The sequence below is a fragment of the Trichosurus vulpecula genome, chromosome 6, assembly GCF_011100635.1.
Source record: "Trichosurus vulpecula isolate mTriVul1 chromosome 6, mTriVul1.pri, whole genome shotgun sequence".
Lineage (NCBI taxonomy): Eukaryota > Metazoa > Chordata > Mammalia > Diprotodontia > Phalangeridae > Trichosurus > Trichosurus vulpecula.
Genome location: NC_050578.1, coordinates 69,858,720 through 69,885,055, shown reverse-complemented (window position 1 = coordinate 69,885,055; position 26,336 = coordinate 69,858,720). Strand labels below are relative to the sequence as shown.

At 37.9% G+C, this 26,336-nt stretch overlaps 1 protein-coding gene across 1 annotated transcript in view; it reads left to right on the top strand.

The window, feature by feature from the left end:
* The window catches only part of PTPN13 (protein tyrosine phosphatase non-receptor type 13), a 206,378-nt gene that overhangs the window by 114,656 nt on the left and 65,386 nt on the right, over positions 1–26,336 (top strand). Inside the window, exons 11-20 of the mRNA XM_036763757.1 lie at positions 1,884–1,958; positions 2,080–2,254; positions 5,805–5,958; positions 6,342–6,480; positions 7,237–7,389; positions 9,889–10,071; positions 15,119–15,281; positions 22,418–22,835; positions 23,030–23,127; positions 24,972–25,019. Of these exons, the coding sequence (XP_036619652.1) occupies positions 1,884–1,958; positions 2,080–2,254; positions 5,805–5,958; positions 6,342–6,480; positions 7,237–7,389; positions 9,889–10,071; positions 15,119–15,281; positions 22,418–22,835; positions 23,030–23,127; positions 24,972–25,019 (1,606 nt within the window). The remainder of the gene's footprint in view (positions 1–1,883; positions 1,959–2,079; positions 2,255–5,804; positions 5,959–6,341; positions 6,481–7,236; positions 7,390–9,888; positions 10,072–15,118; positions 15,282–22,417; positions 22,836–23,029; positions 23,128–24,971; positions 25,020–26,336) is intronic.

Below are 26,336 nucleotides of genomic sequence, written 5' to 3'. Positions count from 1 at the left end.
CCTGTGCCCTTCCTCCCTCCCTCTCCCCCCCCTTTCTGTGTGTGTGTATGTATGTATATGTATATGTATGTGTATTCCCTTCAACTATCCTAATACTGAGAAAGGTCTCATGAATTACACACATCATCTTTTCATATAGGAATGTAAGCAAAACAGTCCCACTTTAGTAAGTCCCTTATGATTTCTCTGAATGAACGAATTTTTTGAAAAGCATTTATTAATTGTTTATGATACGTCAGGCACTCTGGGGATATAGATACAAGCAAGTCAATCAGACAGGTGTTTACATGCCATAGCATGGTTTGGAGCTCTCTGGGAAGTGGTTTGGTGGCCTGGTTCTGGGTAAGATAAGGTAAAAGCTCATCTGTCAGAGCCTAGGACCCCATGGGAGTTCAAATTCAGGTGGGAGGAGGAGGAGGAGTGCCAGAGAGACTACCATGTTGTTTTGAACTGGTCTGCCTCAAAAAGGTCAGTGACAAAAAGAAAGACCTTATGTTTGCCAGAATATTTATAGTATCACTTTTGGTAGAAGAGACAAACTAGGATCAAAATAAATATCCATTAGTTGGGGAATGGCTAAACAAGTTGTGACATGTTTAAAGAAATTTTGCCTTTTCATGACTATAGCAGTGGAAATGGGAAGAATAACAAAAATGGAAAGTGAATATTGTGAAGATGTAATAATCCATTTTGACCCCAAAGAAAATACAATACTACTTAAATGGATCAAACACATGTACGTTTGTATAGCATCTACCTCATAGGATTGTCATGTGGAGAAAATGAAATTATGTTTAATTTTTCTTTTTTTAAAATTGAAACCTTTTTGTTTTTAAATCACCCTCAGTTCAAAATATATGGAAAGAACTCCTTCCCAAAGCACCATCCTTTGAACAAAAAATAAAAAGGAGAAAATAAAAATTCAATTCAGGAAAACTAGCCAGTACATCAACCAAGTCTAACCATCTATACAAGTTTCAACACCAAGATCCCCCATCTCTGTTTTTTAAAAAAAATAGGAAGATGCATTTTCTCATCTATTATTTGGGACTAGGCTTTGTTGCAATTATAACTGCATAGTGTTCTGTTTAATGGGATCTTTTATTTGCAGTTTACATTGTTGTAGCCTTTGTACATATTGTTTTCCACTCCTTTATAATCTAGCTTGTTGAAATTCACCTTAAAGTGAAGTTTTCATCTCTTAACTGTGAAAGTTCTTGAATTTATTTTTCATTTAGCCATTAATAAAGCACTAGATTAGACAGAAATCTTTCCTCTTCTAAAGAATAAAACTAGGAGGGAGGGAGAAAATTTGGAAGTGAAAATAAAATTTACAATAAAAAAGAATGAAACCTCATTTTAAAATGTATTCCAAAGGAATTAAATTCTTTTAACATTCAACACATTAAAAGGCTGACAACATTTCTTTTATGTATCTTCCAGAGTTTTCATTTTTGCCAAGTAGCAGAAATTTGTCAGAACTTTCATGGGGTTATTTTGTGAGCAAAATCCAGAAATTAGTTATGATTTGTACCTTAAATTTTTTTTTGTCTGGTTTACAACTTAAAAATTAGCACGTAGAATGCAAGGAAAGGCTTAAGGATTATGTATATCATCTATAGACTGTAATAAATCTTTATCAAATATGAATTTGATATTAAAAGGGTTTTTTTAAGTGAATTTTATTACTTGTGCCAAGAACCATTATGAGAAATGTGACAGTGTACATCCTGGAAGAAAATGAGCTATGCAAGACAAGCGATATGCTTGAGGATGAATTATGGATATTATTTCTATGCCTTTTGCAAGAGCCTCATTTCTTGCTATATTGTTCACTGCTGAATAAATACTTGTTGACATGACTTGATTTATATGATTTACAGAATTTCTTTGGACCTGAATTTGTAAAGATGACAGTTGAACCATTTATATCTTTGGATCTGCCAAAATCTATACTTGTAAGTAATAAAAAATGCAATTTGCGTTATTCCAAGAAAATAAGTTCAAAAGCCTTATGACTAGATAGCCAAAGTTCCGCTGTTGTTTTCCTGTAACAATACTATATTCTTCGAATTGCAGACCAAGAAAGGGAAGAATGAAGATACCCGGAGAAAAATAAACATCATGCTTCTGAGTGGACAGCGATTGGAGCTGACCTGTGATATCAAAACCCTCTGTAAAGATGTGTTTGACATGGTTGTGGCCCATATTGGCTTGGTGGAACATCACTTATTTGCCTTAGCTAGTCTTAAAGGTACAAAGAAGTTTTCCAAGTTCTCTGGGCAGTGAAGAAAACAACTACATTTTCACATTGTCCCCATTGGGATGTGTTGACAATTTTGGGTGCCCATAACTGCTGCCCTGCCTGACCCTTGCTCCAGTAGAGATTAGTTAAACAAATAAGGACAACTTTACTTAAAATGAGTTTTCATAGGCATATTCCAAGGAAAAACTTTTAGCTATAAAAAAAGTAAGTCCTATTCAACCCAAACTGCCATATCCAAAGTTATAAATGATTTCTTCTTTACTAAATCCTCTGGCCTTTTCTTAATCCCCATCCTTTTTGATCTTTCTGTAGACGTGGTCACTGTCAATCACAGTTTTCTCCTCAATACTCTCTTCTCTCTAGGTTTTTGAGACACTGCTCCCTCTTGGCTCTCCTGCCTGTCTGACTGGTCTTTTTTAGTCTCCTTTGATGGGTCTTTATCTAGGTCATGCCCACTAATCCTAGCTGTCCCACAGGGTTCTGTCCTGGGGCCTCTTCTCTTCTCCCCCTATACTACTTTTATTGGTGATCTCATCAGCTCCCATGGATTTAATTATCATCTCTGTGCTGATGATTCTCAGATCTACTTAATCCATAATCTATCTGCTAATCCCATCTCCAACTGCCTATTAATCATCTTAAAACAGATGTCCTATAGATATCTTAAACTCAGCATGTCAAAAATGGAACTTACTGACTCCCCCCCCCAAACTTCCCTCCCCTCCAGACTTCACTATTACTGTTGAGGGAATCACCACCTTCTAGTTGCCCAGGCTCACAGCCTAATATTATCCTCAACTCCTCACTCTCACCCTCACCCTCATATCCAATCTTTTGCCAAGACCTACATTTGCAACACCTTCCTAATGCTCACTTCTCTCAACTCCCAACTGTCCTGGGCCCTCATCACTTCATGACTGGACAATTGCTGTAGCCTGTTGGTTGGTCTACCTGCCACAAGTCTCTCCCCACTCCAGTCCATCCTCCATTCAACTGCCAAAGTGATTTTCATAAGGCGCATGTCTGACCATATCACGCCCTTAACTCAATAAACTCCTGTTGTTTTCATGTCCAGCTCTTCATGACCCCATTTGGGATTTTTTGGCAAAGAGACTACTCCAGTTCATTTTACCAATAAGGAAGCTGAGGCAGACACAGTTAATTAAGTGAATCACCTAGCTAGAAGAATCTCAGGCCAGATTTGAACTCAGAAAAATGAGTCATCCTGACTCTATGCCTGGCACTCTATCAACTTCACCACCTAGCTGCCTAGTAAACTCCAGTGGCTCCTTTTACCTCCAGGATCAAACTCAAAATTCTCTGTTTGACATTCAGAGCCTGTCATAAACTTAACTCCTCCCCACTGACCTTTCCAGCCTTCTTACAGCTTCCACTCTTCCACTTACTCTGATCCGTTGATGCTGGCCTTGCTGTTCCTCAAACAAGACACTCCGTCTCTTGGCTCTTGGCATTTTCTCCTACTGTCCCACATTCCTAAAACACTCTTCCTCATCTCCACGTCCTGGCTTCCCTGGCTTCCTTCAAGACCCAGCTAAAATCTTCCCTTCTACAATCTGTCTTGTTTCTGGTTCTTCCCCCTGTAGATTGTGAGTTCCTTGAAAACAGGGACTATCTTTTGCCCTTCTTTTCATCCTCTTGGTTTAGCACAAAACCTGGCACATAGTAGGCATTTAAATGCTTGTTGATTGACTGAGATTAAATTCCACAACCAAAAAATGAGTTCTTGCCCACAGGTAGGAGAGCAGAAATTAAGATTATGCCTGCGTTTCCTTAATACTGGCTGGACCACATCACTCAGCTTACCCAGTCTTGGTAATATATTCAACTGTGCCAAGGCCCGAGAATATTTCTATATGCTTTAAATTGGCTTCAGTGATAGAAGGTGAGGTAGACTAGCCAGGAAGAAACACATCCTGTTTCTATCGTTAGTTATGAACCAAGGGCCTCCAGTCACAAAGGAATTGCTAATCTGTATCAGGGAAGGGCGTTCCCCCATACAAACAAAATCAGAGGTCTAGTAGATCCACTCACATGTACCTAGTATTTTAGGGTTCATAAACTGCTCTTTAAAATTCCTTGAAGGGATAAAGGAAGGTCACTTGGAAAGGGATACAAGCAGAACAGCTTCAATAATAGTAACACTGATTTTTGTAGACTAAGAGGGAGAACTAAGCTGTGTATGCTGCAGGCCAGTCAGGGCTGCTCTCTTTCATAGATCAGATTGCTCACCTTACTTGCTCTTTGTTATGTTCAGAATAAATTTGTTATAATTTTAAAAGCTAAACTGCCATGCAGTAATGAGCTGAAGAAATATCAGATTATGTCAAGTATAATTTTAGTCCATTTATTGATTTCTAATTCTTTAAATATTAGCAATATGTGTAAACAAAATATTATGCAAATTGCCCAAAACTCTCCTGAGTATTCTGGACCAATAGGAGTTTGCCAAATAATGCAACAAGCATTTATTAAGCACCAACTGTGTGCTGGGCCCTGGGCTAGAAATATTGGAGGTACAGAGATGAAAATGAATTTGTTCCTTCCCTCCAGGAGTCTAGAGCCAAGTAGGAGGGAAACAGTTTATTCATAGCCAAGTAAATATGAGTTTATTTGGGGAGAGAGGAAGCTTTTAACAATTGGGCCAACATGGGGGCATCAGGAGGGGTGTGAAGAGTCATTAGAACTGAATTGAAGCTTGATGAAATCTAAGGAGCCTGAGAGGCTAAGCATAGTGAGTTCAGTTAAGGTTCAGTGGGATTGCCTGTGGAAAGACTTCAAGACAGGAGATGGAATGCTCAAAAGAGTAATTTGGCAAGATCACAGGATGAATAAAGACTTAGATGAATTACAGCTGGGTAGGTGTCCAGATTGTGCAGACAAATTAAGTGCTAGGCCCTTGTGTTTATACTTAATCTAAGACAAAATCAGTAGCCACTAAGGGCAGACCTGTGCTTTAAGGTTAGTTTGTTTATCAGTTTTGTGGAGGATGGATTGGAGAAGGGAGAATTAAATTTAGGAAGACCAAGTTAAGAGATGATGAAGACTTGAGTTAGAGTTAGGGTGTTGACCCTGAGAATGTGATAGACTATGGAGGGGTGACCCTTGGCAAGGTAGACTGTACAAGATGTAGCAGTTGATTAAATATGGGGAGCAAGCTAGAGTGGAGAACCAGCTATATCCCTGATGTGGTAAACACTGGGGACTGGCAGGATTGTAGTTCCCTAAACAGAAATAGTCAGCTTTTAAGGATGAGTGGGTTGGGGGATAAAGGAGGGAGGAAATCTATTGTATTTTGGATGTGTTTAATTATAATACTTGCTCCTGTGGGATACTGAATTATCAGTGATGACATGAATAAGAAGTAAATTGCTGATCTACTTTCAGTTGGCAGTGAAGCTTCACATTAACTTCCTTGTTAAAAATAAAAAGAAGAAACATTTTTAAAAGGGGACTGTGCCCTCCTAAGATATTATCAAGTACCAATATTTGACCTGGATATTTTTCTTATCCTTTTTAGATAATGAGTATTTCTTTGTTGATCCTGATCTGAAACTAACTAAAGTGGCCCCAGAGGGATGGAAAGAAGAACCAAAGAAAAAGAACAAAACAACTATTGATTTTACTTTGTTCCTACGAATTAAATTTTTCCTAGATGATGTCAGTCTAATACAGTGAGTACATAGAAGATTTCTGTTCTTTTTTAAGCTTTCTTATCCTTTCAACTCTATAATTTTCTGACATTCATTTTTTTTTTAAATTTGAACTCCAAATTTTCTCTTTCTCCCCTCCTCCTCCATACAACAGTAAGCAATTTGATATAGGTTATATATGTGCAATCATGTGAAGCATATTTCCATTTCAGCTCTATAACTTTCTAATATTTGTTTTTCTCTAATAGCTCAATTTAGATCGAATTCCCAATATTATATTTGTAATAACCAATGGGAAAGATTTAATTTTGTTATATAAACTGTTCCACCAAATTGTAAGGTGATAAAATCACCCAAGGATTCGAGACTAAATGGCTAAACATAAAATTTCTGTCTTTTCTCAGACATACTTTGACCTGTCACCAATATTATCTCCAACTGCGTAAAGATATCTTGGAGGAGAGGATGCACTGTGATGATGAAACTTCCCTACTGCTAGCCTCTTTGGCCCTTCAAGCCGAGTATGGAGATTACCAGCCAGAGGTAGGATTTCCTTCTTTCATATACTAGCAGAGGCCATTTCTGTGTTACTGTTAGGCCTGCCCTAACCAGTGTAAAAGCTGTAAAACTATAGCTTTCAAGAATTTCTCTTTGAACATTGTACAAAGTAACAGTAATATTGTGTTATGATCAGATATGATAGACTAGCTCTTCTCAGCAATATAGTGATCCAAGACAGTTCCAAAAGACTCATGTTGGAAAATACTATCTACATCCACTATGGAATATTAATGCAGATCAAAGCCCACTATTTTCACTTTTGGGGGGTGTTTTTTTTCTTTCTGATATTTTTTTCCCTTTTGTTCTGATTCTTCTTTCACAACATGACTAATATGGAAATCTGTTTAACATGATTATGCATATATAACCTATATCAGATTGCTTGCTGTCTTGGAGAGGGGAGGGAGGGAGAAAAATGTGGAACTCAAAATCTTATTAAAAAATGAATGTTGGAAACTATCTTTACATGTAATTGAAAAAAAATGTTGTTAAGTAGAAAAAATGAATGTTGAAAGCTATCTTTACATGTAATTGGAAAAAACAAAATACTATTTACAAAACAAAGTAAAAAAAATTTCTCTTTGAAGTCTGGTCATGGCTTTTTGAAGTTGACGTAGTATTAAAGTTCAAGGAAACTGCTTCTGGTGTGCTTTAGTGGTTTACAGAAACATGTTTCTCTCTCTCTCACTCTCCCTTTCTCTCTATCTCCCTCTCTTTCTCTCTCTCTTTCCCTCCTAGGTTCATGGTATGTCTTACTTTAGACTGGAACATTACTTGCCAGCTAGAGTGACAGAGAAAATGGATTTATCCTATGTGAAAGAAGAGTTACCTAAATTGCACAGTACCTATATAGGGGCTTCTGAAAAAGAAACAGAAATGGAGTTTTTAAAGGTAAGTCAAACTATATCAGGCCCCAAGGCTTATAGTAGGTTCCATGGTTCCCATGTTCATCCTTCCACAGAAAGATTTTAAATTGAGTTCAGATGCAAACATAAGATAGACAGTGTGTCTGAGTATACTGTTTTTTGCACTTAGAGTCAGGATGACTTGCACATGAAATATTTATTAGCTGTGTGACTATTGGCAAGTCACCAGGAAAATAAAAGATGCTATGTATTCATTGTAAGAGTTTTATCACACTCAAAAAAAAAAAAGGAGAGATAAAGCATCCCATACTTTTGTTTGAACTAGCTCCTTAGGGCACAAAAGTATTTCTTCCTTCTCTTCTGCCTTTAGGGAGAGTCAAGTTTCTCCACCCTTTGTAAATAGTTAAAGAGGTTTCATTTCACCTCTATCTAGATAATAAAGATGTAGGGTGATTATTTGTTATAATTTATGCCCATAGTGACATATATATATATCAAGGCCAACAACAGAGAAACAGATTTCAGTTAAATAGAAGGAAGATTTCCTAACATTTTGAGTACGATAGCCTAGCAGTGTTCAGTGAGCTTCTTGGGAGAACCATGCGGCTTTAGGCGATTCTGCCTTCCTTTGCAAATTGCAATCCATCTACCTTCCTTGATGCTTTTCCAGACTCACCCTACCTGGCTCAGTTAACACCCATCTGAGTCTTTATTCACCTCTATTATCTATGATTACCATTAACATTGATCAAAAGCTGACCAAGTGCACTTGAAATAGAGAATCTGGTGGTATTTTCAGCCACACCCTAGTCCACAATTTTTATCTTTCTTCCACTCCTTCCCCCAAAAGCACAAACAGTGCTAGTAGAGCAGACAATAAAAAACATTATTTTTGGCTTTTAAAAAACCAAGGGGAGCCATTGACATTAGTAAACAAGAAGTCATTGGTAACTTTGCAAAGATCAATATTCATTGTGTTCTGCAGTTAGATTCTCAGTAACAAGGGGTTGATGAGTGAGTAAGATGAGGAAATGAAATGGAGGCAGTTAATACAGATAGCTTTTTCTGGGAGTTTGGTTGAAAAGGGGCAAAGAGAAATCATATGAAAGTTTGAAGGAATGGTAGGATCTAATGAAAGTTGTTGGTTTTTTTTTTAAGGATGAGTGAGACTTGGATATGTTTATAGGTGGTGAGGAAGGAACCCGTTAATAGGGAGATTTGAATATTAGAAGAAGTAGAGATTATTCTAGAGGCAATCTCTTGGGGAAATTAGAAGAGGATGGTATGAAGGGTTCATATGGAAGGCCTTGAAGAAAAGAAGGGCCACTGTTAGAGACTAGATTGAAGGAAGAAAGAGTAGAAGATTTTGACAAAGGTCTGTGATAATTAGAGAAAGGGAGAGAAGTGAGCTCATGGCAAATGTCCTAGACTTTTCTCTAAAGTATGAGTCCTCAGCTGAGAGGGATGGGAGATTAGTGGTATTAGAGGCAAGAATGTACTTCAGGAATTAAATTGAAGAGTTCTTAAGCCTAAGAAATAGAACACTTGTGAGTAGTAGCAGGATCAAGATTGTGATGATTTGGGGCAGCTAGGTGGTGCAGTGAGTAGAGCACCGGCCCTGGAGTCAGGAGGACCTGAGTTCAAATCCAGCCTCAGACACCAGACACATGTCCTAGCTGTGTGACCTTGGGCAAGTCACTTAACCCCAATTGCCCTGCCAAAAAAACAAAAAGAAAAAAGAATGTTATGATTCCTGTGGATAGGGGAGGTGAAGTTCAAGAAGAGGTCAGTAGAGTAGATTGAGGAACCAAAAAGTAATAATGTTTGAGGGACCTTGGGTATAGAGGAAAAGACTAACCCAGGCACTGGATTCAAAGTTCAAGAAGAGGTCAGTAGAGTAGATTGAGGAACCAAAAAGTAATAATGTTTGAGGGACCTTGGGTATAGAGGAAAAGACTAACCCAGGCACTGGATTCCATGGAAATTGAGAATGAATTACCTGGGGCTGATGATAACAATTGATGATAACAATTTTTTGATAAATTTGGATAGAGTTTGTCAGTGAAGACAGAGGCAACCTGAAGTAGCAACAGGGAGAAAAAGGTATTCTGACTCCTCTTCTGGGATTTGTGAGTCAGGAGATAGAAGAGGGGCAGTAAGTACTGGAAAATGTCCTCATGGAGGTAGTGTCATCTGTGGGGACCAGGTCTCTTTGTCATTGCCAACAGAAGGAAACAGAAGGAAATCACACAAGAGGAAGAAGTGTAAAATAAAAGAAAATTAATTAATTATGGAACTGAAGTCCTGGTGGGCAGAGTGATAGGAACAGGCAGATCTTAAATTCAATATGAGAGGAATAGAGTTGACAGTGGGGGATGAGATGGGGAGTTGGAGAGGTGGGTTGGGGTTAGATCTAGTTAGTTCAGTATCTTTACTAGTTTAGAGACTCTTGTGAATATTATAGTTTTGTTTTTCCACTTATTTCCTTTTTATGTCTATGGAATTAATTGCCTTTCTTTTATAGGTCTGCCAAAGACTGACAGAGTATGGCGTTCATTTTCATCGTGTGCACCCAGAAAAGAAGTCTCAAACAGGAATACTTCTTGGCATCTGTTCTAAAGGCGTCCTTGTGTTTGAGGTGCACAATGGGACCAGAACCCTGGTGCTTCGCTTCCCATGGAGAGAGACCAGGAAGATTTCTTTTTCTGTATGTCGACTTAACTTCCAGTTTTGTATATTTTTTGCCATGTTTATTGGAAACTTTTAGTGAAATGTATTAATGTAATTTATTGCATGTAGTACACATAATCATTGTTGAATTGAGCGGAGTTAGATCTTCACTGCTGAGGATGACGATATGACCTCTAAGAACTTATTCATGCTTAAGGTCTGATGCTGTTGGGATGTTTTCTTTTTTCCTACCAAAATATTTTAGGAGATCAATCATAGAAATTCTTAATTAATTGTCAGATTGTTTGGTTAACTAACACTAACATTTTGTATAAATCAGAGTTTGTAGCCCAAAACCCTTCTATTGGCAGAATTTAGTGAAGATGGGAAAATTTTTGACTAGCCTCCTGATTACACGTGGAATAGAAATAAATTTGGAATTGGACAAGGGTCAGAAAGTTCAGTTCGTTTTGTTGCCAAAGGTAGATACCATTCTAATTGAATACAACTTGTTAGTGGCAATGAGTCCTATCAGGAAATAGTCTTCCATTTGCTTTTGGCCTTAGACTTTCAGGTAGGCCCTGGAGAACTTCCCAGGTTATAAGAACCTGTTGAAACTAATCATTTTGGGATTCATTGTAAAAGATTCAATATACTCTGTGTACAGTGAGTGGGTTTTTTGAGGGGGAAGGGAGAAGGAAGGGAATTAATTTCCTCTAAAAATCATGGAATTAACATCACTCCTCCAAGTATTATTAGAGCAGTGATCTAAATGTTCCAGAAATTAGTCAGCAGACATTAATTAGGTACCTGCTATGTGTCAAACATTGTGCTGTAGCTGTAGTGCTTGTTGATGATACAAAAACAAAAATGAAATAATTTCTGCCTTCAGGGTGCTTTGCTAGAATCATCTTTCCAAAGTCTTTAGGACTAGAAATGATCTGATATGAGTCAAGACTTTAGGCCCTACCCACAGAAGATGGTAAGCCTTCTTCCTATGTGGAGCTTATCAGAAGCTGAACATAGCCCAGTCATTCTGGTGTTGGTCTCTAGCTGAGTCTGTCATAGTCTCATGATTTAGGACCAGCCCGGAACCAACCTGTCCTTTAAAATTTCCTGAAACAGAATCTATAACTTCCCCCTGGTAATTTCATCCTGAGTTTAAAGGGGCTCACTTATCCTAAAGTCTTTTGTCTCTTGCCTTAAGCTCTTGATACAATCTAAGCTTATTTTTACTCCAAATGAGGTAATGTATGCAAAACCCTTTACAAACTTTAAGACCCTATGTAAATGTCAGTGGGTTATTCTTTATAATTCCACCACTGCTCACAGGGAAATAGAAAAGTCATCACCAAAAGGGACAAGGGCTTGAGTAGTATTTGTTTAAAATACAATTTCATTACCACTAGAGGTAATGAAAGACTTCTCTCAAAATGGACAAATAAAGTGAAACCAATTTTAGGTCACATCAGGTCTACTTCTTTATGGAAACAACTGTGATTTGACTTAGCAAAATGATTACAGTTTCCAGTTTCTCCCTTATATGGAGCTATTTTGCAGCAAATGCTGTCTAGCCCTTTGGTGTGCTGCTATACACCAGTGCGTTACACTTTAAACCCGTTACTGCAAATGTGAATACTTCAGCCAGGGAAATTCACAACTTTAGAATTCAGATTTCTTGCTCCAATCAGAGCTTGTCAACAAACATTTATTTAGCACCTATGTTATACCAATCAGTGCACTAAGTAAGCACTTTATTCCTAAACTGAACTAGACTAGAAGCCGTGAGCAAGTCACTTATCCTGGATGCACCTCGATTTCATCGTCTGTAAAAAAAAATGAGAGAAGGCAGTAGAAAGTGGGACTTTGTAGTCAGAAGGCCTGGAAAGCTCTGCCACTTACTCCCTATGTGACCTTTGGGAAGTCACCTCACCTTCATCATCCCTCTAATTCCTTGTCTGTAAAATGAGGGCCATAGCAGTTCGGTCTGGGGCCTGAGTTTGAACCTGGAAAAAAAATGAGATCCTTGTAGAATATCCAATTAGCAAATAGCAGTTTCCTTAGCCCCAGCAGGGCAAGGACATTGAGAGCAGGGAAGGGAGAATCAGTAAGGTACTGCCTCGATTGTGTTGCTCAGTTTCCATGTGGTATTTTGTCATACCAGTTAGAAAGAACAGCTCAGGTTCCCTGTGCCCGTTTTTCTGTACCCATGTAGCCAGGAAGCTCCGTTAGAGAACTGGACTTTCAGTCCCGTGAGCTAATTAGGTCTGATTTAAAGAAAAAGACCTACCTTAGCCTTTGTGACTGGTGGTATTTACTATGTAAATAGTCCCACCTGCACAGGGGGATTGGCATAGAAAACCTCTAAGACCCCTCTGATCTCTACTTCCTACTTCCCACAGTGGTTGTGAGGACCAATAAGTTAATTTGTGCTTTAAAGGTAAGTAGAGCGAAAGAAGGAATAAAATTAAGGAAGCTAAATTTGGAATGATGTTCCATCAGAAAGTAACTGTGCTGCTAGCAGACTCAACTACCAGACTTACTGACTACTAGGCACTGGAAAAAGCAAAATTCTCTACAGCTTCCTTCCATTCACTTTCTCATTTACTAACTGGATTGCCTTTGTATCTTTCCCTCATTCCTGATTTCCCCATCTGGAAAATTCAGGAAAGAGGACCCACAAGTGTACTAGATAGCCAACTGGGCAGCCACCCGAGGCCTCCTGACCGGGAGCCAATGAATTGTTCTCTTATCCCGCTCCTGGGAGCAAGAGCTGATGCCTGGAGTCCAGGCAGGGACATCTTGGCCAGACTATTTCCTACCTGGCTCTTCTCCTGGATCTCACGATCTCCAGAAACTCATCTTGCAAGATGAAATCAACTCTGTAATGCACACCTCCTCAGATCATTTCCCACCCTGGCTGCAAGATTCTGTATGTGTAGTCTTCCCCAATCAAAGTGTAATCTTTAGAGCCCAAACTGTTAGATCCCCAGCATTGAACATGGTACTTGGCACATAGTAGGCACTTAATAAGTGTTTGCTGACTCTAATTCTCTGTTGACTCATGAACCTCCCCGGCAGCTTTACCTCTCCTAGCAAGTGAGCAAGCCCAGGATGAAGAAGCCCCCAAAGAAGAGTCAGAACAAGAAGTGTTGGCTGAAGTTCTTCAGGCCACCTGAGGCAGCCATGACTGCTATGTGGATATTTGTGATGCAATTGTCTACCTGGAGGAGTTTGTCATAACAAAAGAAGAATGAAAATAACTCCTGAAAAAGTTAGCCCAGCTGCAGATTTGAACTAATAGGGAGACCCAGACTGAAGGACATCTTAACCGGCCTTGACTTATTTTACACATCTCTCTGGTGTCCATTCAGGGAGCTGGACCTGCGCCCAGCACTGGATGAAGAGCCATTTGGGAAGAAATCCAAGAAGAAGAAAAAGGAAAAAGAAACAACAGATGGCAAGCTCATCCCTGATCAACCTGGCTTCTATAATGAGGGTTTCTGTAGGACCCAGATGTGTGCCCAGCCCAAAGATGTTTGTACACCTATCAAGTCAAGGGTGGTGCTCTTCTGCTTCAGTTTGATATTATGCCTGAAGATGGACGTAAGAATTCCACTCTGGACTCTCCTGCACGTGTCTGTCACACTGAGTGACTCCATACCATCAGTGCAGCTTCACCCTTGGGTGAAGTTTGATGTGTGTGTATAAGCCTAGGAAGAGTCAGGTCTGCCAGGAACTAGCTGCAAAGAATAAGATAGCTAGGTGTTCTGAGGGCTGCCTTTCAGAGAAGATTCAGCCTTGGACCAGGATCCCAGAACCAGTGTGGTTCTTTCTGCCCATGTTCCTGACTCATGAACCCCTGCCAACCACTCACCTGCAGCACATTATACATCTCCATCTCAGGGTACCTTAGCCCAGTCCTCAGGCAGACCAAAACATCAAAGACCACATGCCAGAATTTTTAAACTTAAAATATAGAACGTATAAAACAAAGTAGCAGAACCTAGAACGATATAACAGCATTGATACCCTTCATCATTTGATCAAAGTAAATCTCTTGGTGATGATACTCTCTGGCAAAGACTTTGGCTGTTTTTCTTTTTTGTAATAAATTTCTCTTGTAAATCCTACAAAAGGAAAAGCATTGAAAAGTAAGGTAGAATATGAACTTGGGGCTGTCCTTTTTCTGAACTTGGCAGAGTACATTCCATTGTCTAGGTCATCACCAGTACATCTTTTGGGCTTGTACCAGCAGAGCCCTGCCTGTTTGCCCCTCACCAGCCTTGTCCTCTGGCAGGGTCACTTTAATGTTGCCCCAATGGCACTGAGCCCCCCTCCCCTCAGTCACCAATAATGAATTGGGCTCTTTGCCTGGCATTTCACAAACAGGGCAACAAAGACCCCTTATCATTCCTTTTCCAACAAATTTTGTTGTTGAAGAAACTCCTTCCATAGACTTCAGGACGCTCATCATGAGATCTCTTCCTGTCTTGATACCTGATTTAGATGATTGTGCTTTTAAGTGCTAGTCAATATTGATTTAATTTGTGGCTTAAAATGACTCCTAATGTAGGATCATAGTTTGTTACATTAACTGAAGCAGTATTTTTAAAGACATGCATTCTTCGAAATGTGAAATAAGTACAATTCTTAAAAGTTAGATAGTAGACTGGAGCTCTTAGACACAAGCTTCAGCCACTCCCCCTAAAAGTGATAAACTACGTCATCTATAAGTATTCACAACAGTCAAAAAAAACAGCTATAAATAATAAAACATAAGAGAGGCAACGTCATAGTAGATAAAAGGGTGACCTCAGTCAGGAAAGTGTCTGCTACCATGGGAAAGTCACTTAACCTCTTTAATGACCCAAGAAACTGAGGCTATCTGTACATTACAAAGGAGTTGCCAACCTGCACCAAATGCAAGGGAGTTAATGAACATCACAGACCCCTTTTTTTCCCTTCTCCCCCTAAAAAACCATGTTTCCATCTTTAAAGGCCATGTTATAAGATTATGAGATTAACTTTCCTTTGAAATATCAAAATATCCTTATGATTAATCATTCTGTTTAATGTTGTAGAAAAAGAAAATCACCCTGCAGAATACATCTGATGAAATAAAGCATACGTTCCAGACCAATAACAGTAAAGTTTGTCAGTACCTCCTACATCTCTGTTCTTCCCAGCACAAATTCCAGCTGCAAATGAGAACAAGACAAAGTAACCAAGATGCCCTAGATATCGGTAAGACCTAGAAGATTTTACAAGATAATCATATCTATGCATATATTTCTTTTAGGGGGAAGATTTTTTCAAATGACCACCTAAGAAGTAGAGAAACTGATGTACATAGAATCTTACCTAGTCAAATTTAAAAAACAGAATCATAAATGAAGCTAAGAATTTGACTCTATATTCATCTCCTGTTGTATTTCTCCAGCCTTGAGCATTGGACTGTATCTCAGATCAATCAAAAGGAATTTGTCTAGGGGGTAATGTGTCTTTGTGATGTGTCTCTTGTGTGGCATCATTATCATTCATTTTGTGTATGTGTGTGTGTGCGCGCGTGCGCGTGCGCGTGTGTGTTTTTCTGGAGGGGACAAGGAGAGGGGCTACCTAACTCCAAGTACTCTTAATAGTCTAAGTAGAGATAAGACTAAAATACCTGTAAGTGAGTGTGTGTGTATATTTATTTATATATTTATGGAGATATGTGTGTATATATAGATATAGATATACACATATACATATATATATACACACACATATATATCACATATATATGAAGATAGTATGCAATTGAAACCTAAATTGTACAGTCATATACCATAAAAACTATAAAATAAAGAAGAGAAAGGAAATCATTAAGTCTTAGAAGTATGTCAAGGGGGGTGGCTAGGTGGCACAGTGAGTAGAGCCCCGGCCCTGGAGTCAGGAGGACCTGAGTTCAAATTTGGCCTCAGACACTTGGCATACTTACTAGCTGTATGACCCTGGGCAAGCTACTTAACTCCAATTGCCCTGCCTTCCCCCTCAAAAAAAAAATGATAGAATTGCATCAAGGGAATCTTTGTGAAGCCTTGAAGAATATGTAGGATTTGGATATGTTTTAAGGAAGAAGACATTCCACGTATGGGGGCATATGCAAGGTCTAAATGTTAGGAGTGGAAGTGGTATGTTGGTGGGACCAGAACTTAATATGCTGTATCAGTTTTGTAGGTGGACATTAACTGACCTACACTGATAGATCTATAATTTTACGAGTGACTGTTTCAGGACTAAGATAACATGAGACCGATCTCCCTTAGTGTAAATTATTAAAGCAGCTATTCTACTTCCCAGAAATAGGTAGTGAACCAGGAAAGTAGAAATGGCTTCAAAAATCTGAATTTTTTTCAGAATAAAAAATGATATTGTTCAGAAGTAATAACAATTACTCAAATTCTAGCCCTTTCCTCATAACAACTCTGCGAAGTAAATGCTACAAGTGTTATTATTTCTATGTCAAAGATAAGAAAATCGCAATTAAACCCCTATTGTGTATTGTCCTCTACGGAAGCAAAATGACGACAAAAAAAAAGTCATGAAGTTCTTATATACTAGGTTCTATTTTGAAATGAAACATTATAAAGTTGGGATTATTTTGAATCAATCCAAACAAAGATCCTAAAAGAACATCCAGGAATCTTTATCTCCTTCTCCCCATTCTGAATTCGCCAAGTCAAGATTTTGCCTCCAGGATCATATGGGTGGATAACCATACTAGAAATTTATCCTTTCCTGCTTTCCACATTCCGTGTGTACTGTAATTATATTATTATGTATTAGTCTTGTTATATTTATCCATTTACCTGCTTGGACAAATATCCCATTGTAAATAATCCAAAATAAAATTCTTAAGGCTGAAACATTATTTATAACAAAATCTTTGGGGGAGGGCGGCAGTGGAATACTATGCCTGTCTCATCTCCTACAAACTTGTTATACACACAAACAAAATGTGAAAAGTCAAAGTAAAGATTGCCTTGTGTAGACAAAATGCTAAAAGGTTCTTAAAAATAAAATTATGACTGTTAGAACTGGCATTGGTATCATCTACATGAGATTTGATGAGATGGTAAATTTTTACCGCTTTTTTACAAGTAGCAAAACTTCCGACTTAGATGGAATACGGTCCTCTTTGCTGTTTCATGAAATTTTGGAATCTCTATTTCTTCTCTATTCTCTTACACTTTTATTTTCTATTTCTTGTTTTCTTCCTTCATTCTTTCTCCAAATTGAACCCTGCCTTTTTAGCAAAGAAAACCTTATAGCAAAAACAACGCACCCGGGATCTTTGTCTAACAACGTATGCTGTGTTCTGTCCCAGTAATCTACTTTTTAAGAGGGAAGCTGAGAACTCTATTCATTATCTGGTCTCTACTTTCTAACACTTTTCAAAGCAAATCATGAAAAAATTTACACACACACACACACAAACACACTTTTTTTAACCTCCTCTGAAAAATAATTGTTGCTTTGAATCAGCTTGATAGTGTTCTCCCTTGCTTCCTACTCACACTAAAGATGGGCTTTTTAAAGAGCAATGAAAGCAGTAGCCTAAGTGAATTTGTCCTTCTCTGCCTCGGTTTACTGTGTGTCTAACACTTTTTTTCAGGTTTGAGAAGTATATTGGTGTTTTTGGAGGCTGTTCCTAATAGCTAGGGTCTACTAGAGGCAATGGGACATACTGGCAATAGTGCTGGTCTTGTATTCCCGCCTCTCTCTGACCCAGTGCCACCTTAAGTGCCAACTTCCTGATCTGAAGTGGATATGGTGATATGACTATATAAAATACTAAAGTCAGAGGCCTGCTCTTAATGAGGTACCATGCATATTATAAGTATGAGGATTAGCTCAGGCTACATTTATGGTAAAAGAAAAACAAAACCAGATGATATAATTTCTTTTGGTAAACATTATAGAATATTATAAGATTAAAATCATTCTAGGACTTCATTTGTCCCCTTTTTACTCAGACAAAGGAAAATACTGAATATAAAATTTTCATTGTCATCAAGGGAAGTTATTTTTATCTTTTGGTTGCATGTTTATAAAAATGTTTGAAGGTCGTTAAGTAGAAAAGAGTTGACTTTGAATTGAAAGCTCTAATTCAGAGACCTGATGGCATGTTGGAAAGAACACTGGGCTTCATTGTTCCCATTTTTAAAATGAGAGGGTTAGAATACGTGGTCTAATTCTAGTGCTTTTTAGGGTTAGTCTAGTGCCTTTCAGTTCTAGATCTGTCATCATGTAATCCCCTGATGGAGCAAAGCTTGATTGTGCAGAATTCCACAAGTCAGATTCTGAGAACATACTGATTCTTGCAAATAGGACAAATCAACTTACCTGAAGGATAGATAAATCTGTTTCTGGGCTTTTGTAGTCAAGAGTAAAATTCAGTTACTTTGATATGTTCTGATTTTTTTTAAAGAGATTCCTAGAACTTTCAGAAAAGTGTTGGAATTTCAGGGATTTACCGGGGTGGAAAGAGCACAGGGTTTGGGTTCCAATCTTGGCTCCGCCACATCTGACCTTGTTCAAGTCAATTAACTTCCTTTCATCTATGTAAATATAGGTTTGGACTCCATTACATAGAAAGTCCCTTCCAACTCTTAATCTGTAATCAATCAGGAAACATTTTTTAAGCACCTACCTCAGGCTAGGCACTGTACTAAGCATTGGGGATACAAAAAGAGGCAAAAGACATTCCCTGGACTCAAGAAGTTTACAGTCCAATGCGAAAAAAAAAATGCATACAAAACAAGCTATAAATAAATAGGAATAATAAATAGATATAAACAGATAAATAGGAAATAATTAACAGAGGGAAGGCACTGGAATTTAGAGGGCTTGGGGAAGGCTTTCCTGTGTAAGGTGGGAGTTTAGTTGGGACTTCAAGGAAGCCAGAGAGGTCAATAGAGTGGAGGAGGGAGAGCATTGCAGGCATGGAGCACAGCAGGGAGAATGCTCAGAGCTAAGAGATGGAGTGCTATGTTTGTGGAACAGCCAAGAGACCAATGTCACTGGAATGAAAAGTACATATTGGGGAGTAAGGTGTAAGAAGACTGGAAAGATAGGAGGGTACTAGGTTATGAGGGGCTTTGAATGCCAAACATAGCCTTTGGAGCATAGAGGACAAAGGAGGCTACTAGAATTTGTTGAATGTGGGGAGGGGGCGGGGTGGGAGGTGTGACATGGTTGGACCTGCACTCTAAGAAACTCATTTTTGTGGCTGAATATAGGATGGTTTGGCATGGGGAGAGACTTGAGGAAAGCAAATCCACCAGCGAGCTGCTGTAAAATAATCCAAGTGTGAGGTGATGGGAACCTGCACTAGAATGGTGGCAGTGTCAGAGGAGAGAAGGGAGCATATTCAAGAGATATTGCAAAGATATAATTGATAGACTTTAGCCACAGATTGGGTATGAGATAGTGAGGAATCCAGGGTGACTTCTAGCTTGTGAGCTTGAGGAACTAGGAGGATGATGTTGCCCTCCTCTGTAACTGGGAAGATAAGAGGGAGCTAAGGTGTAGGTAGAAAGATAATGAGTTCCATTTTTGACATGTTGAGATTAAGCTGTCTACTGAACATAAAATTTGAGAAGTATGAAAGGACATTGGAGATGTGAGATTGGAGGTCAGCGAAGAGTTTGAGGTAGGATGTGTAGATTTGAGAATCATCAGCATAGAGATGGTAATTAAATCCATGGAAGCTGATTGTAGAGTGGTATAGAGGGAGAAGGGAAGAGTGCCCACGACAGAATCCTGAGGGACACCTACAGTTAGTTGGCACGATCTGGGGTTCTATAGACAACAGCTACCTGGATTTTGATTGGGTGGTAGATGTAAACAGCATGAGCCTCAAAGGAAGAGAGATTACCGAGTGATGGGGAAAGGAGGAGAACCTGAAAGTGGCAGTGGAGAACAGGGAGTATTCCAGCTCCCCCTCCTTGACCAGTATGCTGAGGGGAATGAGTAAAGGTGCAGCCAGTACTAGAAAACATGTCCAGAGAGGCTGTGTCATCAAGGGGAAGCCAAGTTTCAGTAAGAGCCTGTAGATGGAAGGAGTAGAAGAGGAAAAGATTTCAGATGAAGGGAAGTTTGTTGCTTATGGAAAAAACCATTCCAGAGGGCAAGGCTGGGTGGAGTTAGGAATACACTTTATCCTATGATTGTGTTGAAATAGATAAAAATTCAACCTTGAGCCCATCATCTGAAATAATCTACATATGGATAAGTTGTCAGGAAAGATGACATATAATAGCATTATATTTAAAAGATATTTTGGCATACAGAGATAAAATTGGAAATGCAAAAGGTTCTCTTTCTTCTAAAATGTTACTAAATATATGCCAACTCATTTTTATGTCTTCATTCTGCAACTCAGCCCTTCATTTGGAGAATAGAAAAAAAAATCTAGATTGTAAAATAAATTTTGATTTTTTTTAAAAAGCACTATTTAGTGGCTCTGTTATTTTACTTTTATGATTTTAATGGGAGCAGGAAGGTTCTATCCATGCATAATAAATGGCATCCCTCTTGCTTTCTTTTGGCTGGTGGAAGTTGAAAAGCCCTCATCATCAACTTTCGGGCTTCCTATGTAACTTACATCCCTTCCAGCTGATCCATAAGATGAGGCTTTAGGGAAATATAATATCTTGATGTCAAAATAGGCTCCAAAATACTATCTAATTTAGCAGATGTGGTATGCTGCTTCCTACCTCATGCTGAACCCACATGAGGTTTGAGAGAGAGATAGAAGCCGCTAATCTTTCTCCTGACCTTTTTCCTGCCTTTGAATAGAGATGAAGGTCGGTAATGCTTCAGAAGGCGAAATCTGCTATTCCTTTCCGTGTTTGTTTTTCATTTACATGGGAGAGTATTGATTACTCTTAATGGCCCCAAATTCAAATAGCAAGTGACACTGCTTCGTTCATCAGGCTAGCAAATGCTTAGAAAAGTTCCTAAAAGTTTCTCTCTGCTCCACGTCTTACAGGCATTGGATTAATATGCTAAAATAAAAGGATCCTCTATGAAAGCTTGGACATAACGAGATTCCCAGATCATGTACATAAATAAAAACACTGAGAGACTGTCTGACATTTCACTTTGCTGGAAGTGACCCATCCAAATCCAGCCATGAAGTCATCAGTGTGGCAGGAGCTATTAGCTTAAAGAAATGTGGACTGTAAGAAATACAAACTTGGGTTTCTGTTGTTAAAAGAGGACATTGAAGTTCTTTTTTTGTGTAGAAGCAGACCTCAAAACATATCTTTTTCTGTGTATATGTTTACCACTGTGTCTTTCTCCGGAATCATTGCCTCCCTGTCTTATTTTGTATAGATAATAGAAATTCTAACAAGACTGAAAAAAAATTTTAATTGCAGATGAAATGCTTAATTTCAGAAACTGAGTTCACCACTTATAAATACACTAAAACACAATAAGTGCAAAAATTAGATTAGGCAAAGGTATAGTATTTCAACAAAACTACAACTTTTCCCAGAGTTCATAGGCAAATGACTTATTACCCCCCAGATATTTCATCTAAAAACTGAAATGAGAAATTGACCCCTTTTCTAGATGTTAAAACAAAAATAATATTGAGAACACACTGTCCAAAGAAAACCTGACCACTTTTGCTTTATTCTGATGTCTTAGGATTCTAAAATCTCCCATGTGCCTGCTGAATCATCTCTAGGTACATTTAAAAAGACTAAGCAATGGTCCACACCTATAAGGCTATTCTTGTGAAGGGAATACAGTAATCGGTTTTCTACAACAGATTCTTATGTGTTCAGTCGACTCCAGAGCCAATGCTTGATCTGACAACAGGAGCCTCATGGCTTGGATACACAGAATGGACTTTACAGGCTTCACAGTCAATTGACTGAACAACTTCTGTAGATTTCTTGCCATCTTATGCACTATGTTAAATAACATAAGTATGAATTCATAAACTTTGGTGAAAATACCAAGTAGCTTCAAGGATGAAAACTTCCCAAAACATGTACCGTGCTATTCTCAGCCATCTCAAATTAAGGAAGTATCCCATCTTTGGGAGCTATCTGGAATGAGGGATAATAATTCCTGTAGGTGTTAGGGCTGAGAGATGCTCCATGAGGAGATGTAGGTGAGTTAAGCCAAATGGGTTGGAATTAAAGCCAGGACCCTGAGAACCATGGTTAAAATCTTTTCTTGCTCAGCCATGTCCTTAGGCCGGCAACCAAAAAGTTACCAATTGTCTGTGTGCACACGTTTACTTCATCAGTTAAGGTGTCTTCAAGTAAAATTATTTTCACATTGCAGTCTGGTAAAGCCATCCTATTTCCTTGTAGAGAGAGCTTCGTTTAGGAGTCTGAACTTCCAAGGAGATTCTGTTAGAGGATACACTATGGGGCGTGCAGTCAGCACCGGCAGCCTGGCCAGCAGCACGCTGAACAAACTGGCTGTTCGGCCTTTGTCCGTTCAAGCCGAGATTCTGAAGAGACTGTCCTGCTCGGAGTTGTCCCTGTACCAGCCACTGCAAGGCAGTTCAAAAGAAAGGAGTGAAAAAACATCATGGGAGGAAAGGCCCAGCGGAATGAGCAAATCCTACCATGATCTCAGTCAGGTCTCTCTCTATCCTCATCAAAAAAGTGTTATTGACAACGTTGACTCCCCACCACAAGCCAATGAGGAGCTGGTGGGAAAACCATCTCAGCAGATTGCGCGGCCAGAGACAGAGTGTGTGGCAGGATTCAGGAAACTCAATAAGTAAGAATCATTGTTAAGTTACCCAGACTCCTTTTTGTGAATTTCATATATACATATATATATGGATATATACACATTACATGTATATATATCTGTACATTTTTGTTTGTTGTTTTTGACATTTCAGTTATTATTTTTGCCAGTTTTTTTAATTGACTCTTCCTCCTCCTACCTTCCTTCCCCTACCACTTTAGTTCAAAGTCTGTTGCAAGTTTAAGTAGAAGCCCTGAAAGGAGAAAGCATGAATCAGACTCCTCATCGGTTGAAGACACTGGTCACGCATATGTTGTAGGTCAGCATAATCAAGCTTCCCTTTTTTCTCCCCTATGTAAAAATTCATATTTAAAAGTAAACAAACTAATGTTGGTTACCTGGTCATTATTTGTGCTGGTTTGTGACACTGTTGCCAATGATCTTTGCTTCTAATCAAAATGTTTTCATAAATTAAAATGCCCTCGCTGATTAAAATGCACCAGATCTGTTCAGTAACCTAACATCAAAACGATTTGCTTGATTGCTTCTTGACACAGACATTTACTTCCCTTTTTTTTTTTTTTTTTTTTTTTTTGGCTTCGGTCATCCGCAAGCTCACTAGCAGAAAATTGAGACAGTTGTTTTCTGGTCTCTTTGGTATACTGCTCTTTCCCTTTGGATTTTCCTCTATTGTTCTTGTTGCTTTTGATGAACTGTGTTGATTGTAGCTTTCTTTGAAGAAAGTTTATTTCAGATGCTTTCAATATGACATGAGGTAAATTGTTTCCAATGAATTCTTAAATCATCCTTATGATATTTATAGCTTATTTTATATAATCTGTTGATGCAAATCGTCAATTATTTTCATCAAATAACTTTCTGTCTAACCTGTGGTCTTTTTATTGAGTCTTCAGTTGACTAAGCACATAGAATATTGCCTTGTTGGTTTACCATCAGGAAAAATCACATATTTGAAAAACATCAAATTATTATTTTAACTGTAATTTCAAACAAATATTACTCAATAATTCTTGCCTTCTGAAACAAAATTATTGGTTTTCCTTGTTGCTTCAAACAAGAAAAACATGCAGAGGCAAGTCTCTCAACCATTGGGTAAGTGGTAATACAGAGGTCTAGACTATTACCCAGAAAAGAGAATATGTAAGACAGAAGAGAAGCAAAAAGCTCTTCATTCCATTTCCCTTCCTCCCAGTCCTCCCCCTTTGCCCCTGCTGTCTTTTCAAATGAAATTGTATGAAAAGTATTTTATACACTTCAAAGCATTATATAAATATGAGCTATTCGTATCAATATAATCATTATTCCCCTTCCTACCTCACAATCTTCCTCCCCTCTCCCCCCAAAAAGAAAAAAGAAACCATTGACCCAATTTTTTATAGATTTTTAAAAACAGATTGAGATGTTATATTTAGAATTTATGAGAATTTAGAATTGTGGTTTTTTTTTTAATTTCCAACATTTGAAAAATAATCTCCATATGTAATGTGTGGGACAGTTAGGAGGTGCAGTGGATGAAGTGCTGGCCCTGGAGTCAGGAAGACTCATCTTCCTGAGTTCAAATACGATCTCAGACACTTACTAGTGAGCTGTATCACCCTGGGCAAGTCATTTAACCTTGTTTGCCTCAGTTCCCCATCTGTAAAATAAGCTGGAAAAGGAAATGGCAAACCACTGCAGTATTTCTGCCAAGAAAATCCCAAAAGGGATCATGAAGAGTCTGAAATGACTGAACAACCACAAAAAGAATGCAGTGTGTCTTATTTTTCAAAAATAAGTCTGAAGATTACATATGAACCCAAGGAATCTATGTAGGATAAAAGGAAATTAACTTATAAAAAGATCTTATTTTTTGCATGTATTTCTTCATTTATTTTGTTCACATTGTATGACTTTTTAAAAATTTAATATAATTTTGATGGTTTAACATTTGTCTCAAAAACATTAATTCTGATTAAACATTTTCTGCAAAGCAACCTTAATGAGTAAATAACTTGAAACTTTAGTATGCCATTATGACCACTTTGGGAGGGTTTTTAGTAAATATTTCTTCATTTATAAGCTTAATGTTTTATACATTAAAATTGAGGAAATAATCGATTTTTAATCTTTTGACTAATGTCTAATCATTGATTTATGCCATAGGAATTAGCTCTGGAAATGGATTATCCCAAGCATCCTTGAAAGAAAATGGTGGGTTTGCAAAAATTATTGCTACCTTTTTTCTTGTCATGTAATCTACCAGCCATTATCTCCAACTAATGGCTGAATATTTTTTATTAACATATGTATTTTAAATTACACAGCCAGACATGCATGTTATTGCCATGACCAAAGTCATTTTTAATACCATCAATAATACCATATAGCTAGTCTCTTCTATAAATTCACCATATTTGTGAAACTCAATTCAACAAACATTTAAGGTATCAGTTGTGTTAGGGCATTGAATAAAATGCAGAAATTTTTAAGATGCTAACTAGTGGCTGTCATAAAGTTTCCCGTCTAGTAAGTTCTTATAACCAACTGAGCCCTACAAAATTGTTTACCTTAACATCATGTTAGGTGGGTTACGCATGTAATAATTTATCAAATTACCTTTCCTAAGATATCTTCCAGATATGGTACAGTGGAAAGCACAATGTGTATAGAATCAGAGGACCTGGGTTCAAATTTTCCCTCTGATGATTATTATCTGTGTGACTCTGGGCATGTCACTTAGGCCTTCGTTTCATCATCTGTAAAATGGGCTGGTTGGATTACATGCTCTCTGAATTCCCTTCTAGCTCTAGGTCAATGAGTATATGATTCTGTCATCAGTATATTTAGTGGCCCTTTATTTAACATCAATTTATTAATGAGGATGCTTTGTAAAAATAAAGTACATATTAAAGTGTTGAATATGAACGCTTTCTAGTAAGAGTTGTAAATCTGAGGTGCATGAACTTGATTTTCTAAAATGTATTTTGATAAATATTGCAACATAGTTTCCTTTGTAATGCTATCAATTTTATTTTATATATTTAAAAATATCCTTGTGAGAAAGAACCATAGTCTTCACCAGAGTCTCAAAGAAGTCCATGACAGAAATAACATATATTCTAGTATGTAGTATTACAGTATTGGGAGATATAAAAGCAAAATACCTCAAGTAGAATGGTTTCAAAGTATTATTTCAATTACTTTTTGCAAACCAGAGTTCATTTTTTAAAAAAACTAAATCATCATAGCATCTATTTTCAAGAAAAAAGGATATTTTAAATATCTAATATGCCCTTACATTTTACATTAAATTAATGTTTTAACATTTAATATTAAAATATTAGCAATTAGTTCCTGTATATTTTAGACTAGGTAGTCCATTATCAATCAACTTTTAATTTTATTGACATGTACCAAAATTAACTTTATTGATTTTTTTCTATTATCATGTATTCCTCCCAATCCTATCCTTTTCATTCCCTAAATCAATCAGTGCATAATGCGGTACCTACTAAAGAGCATAATGAA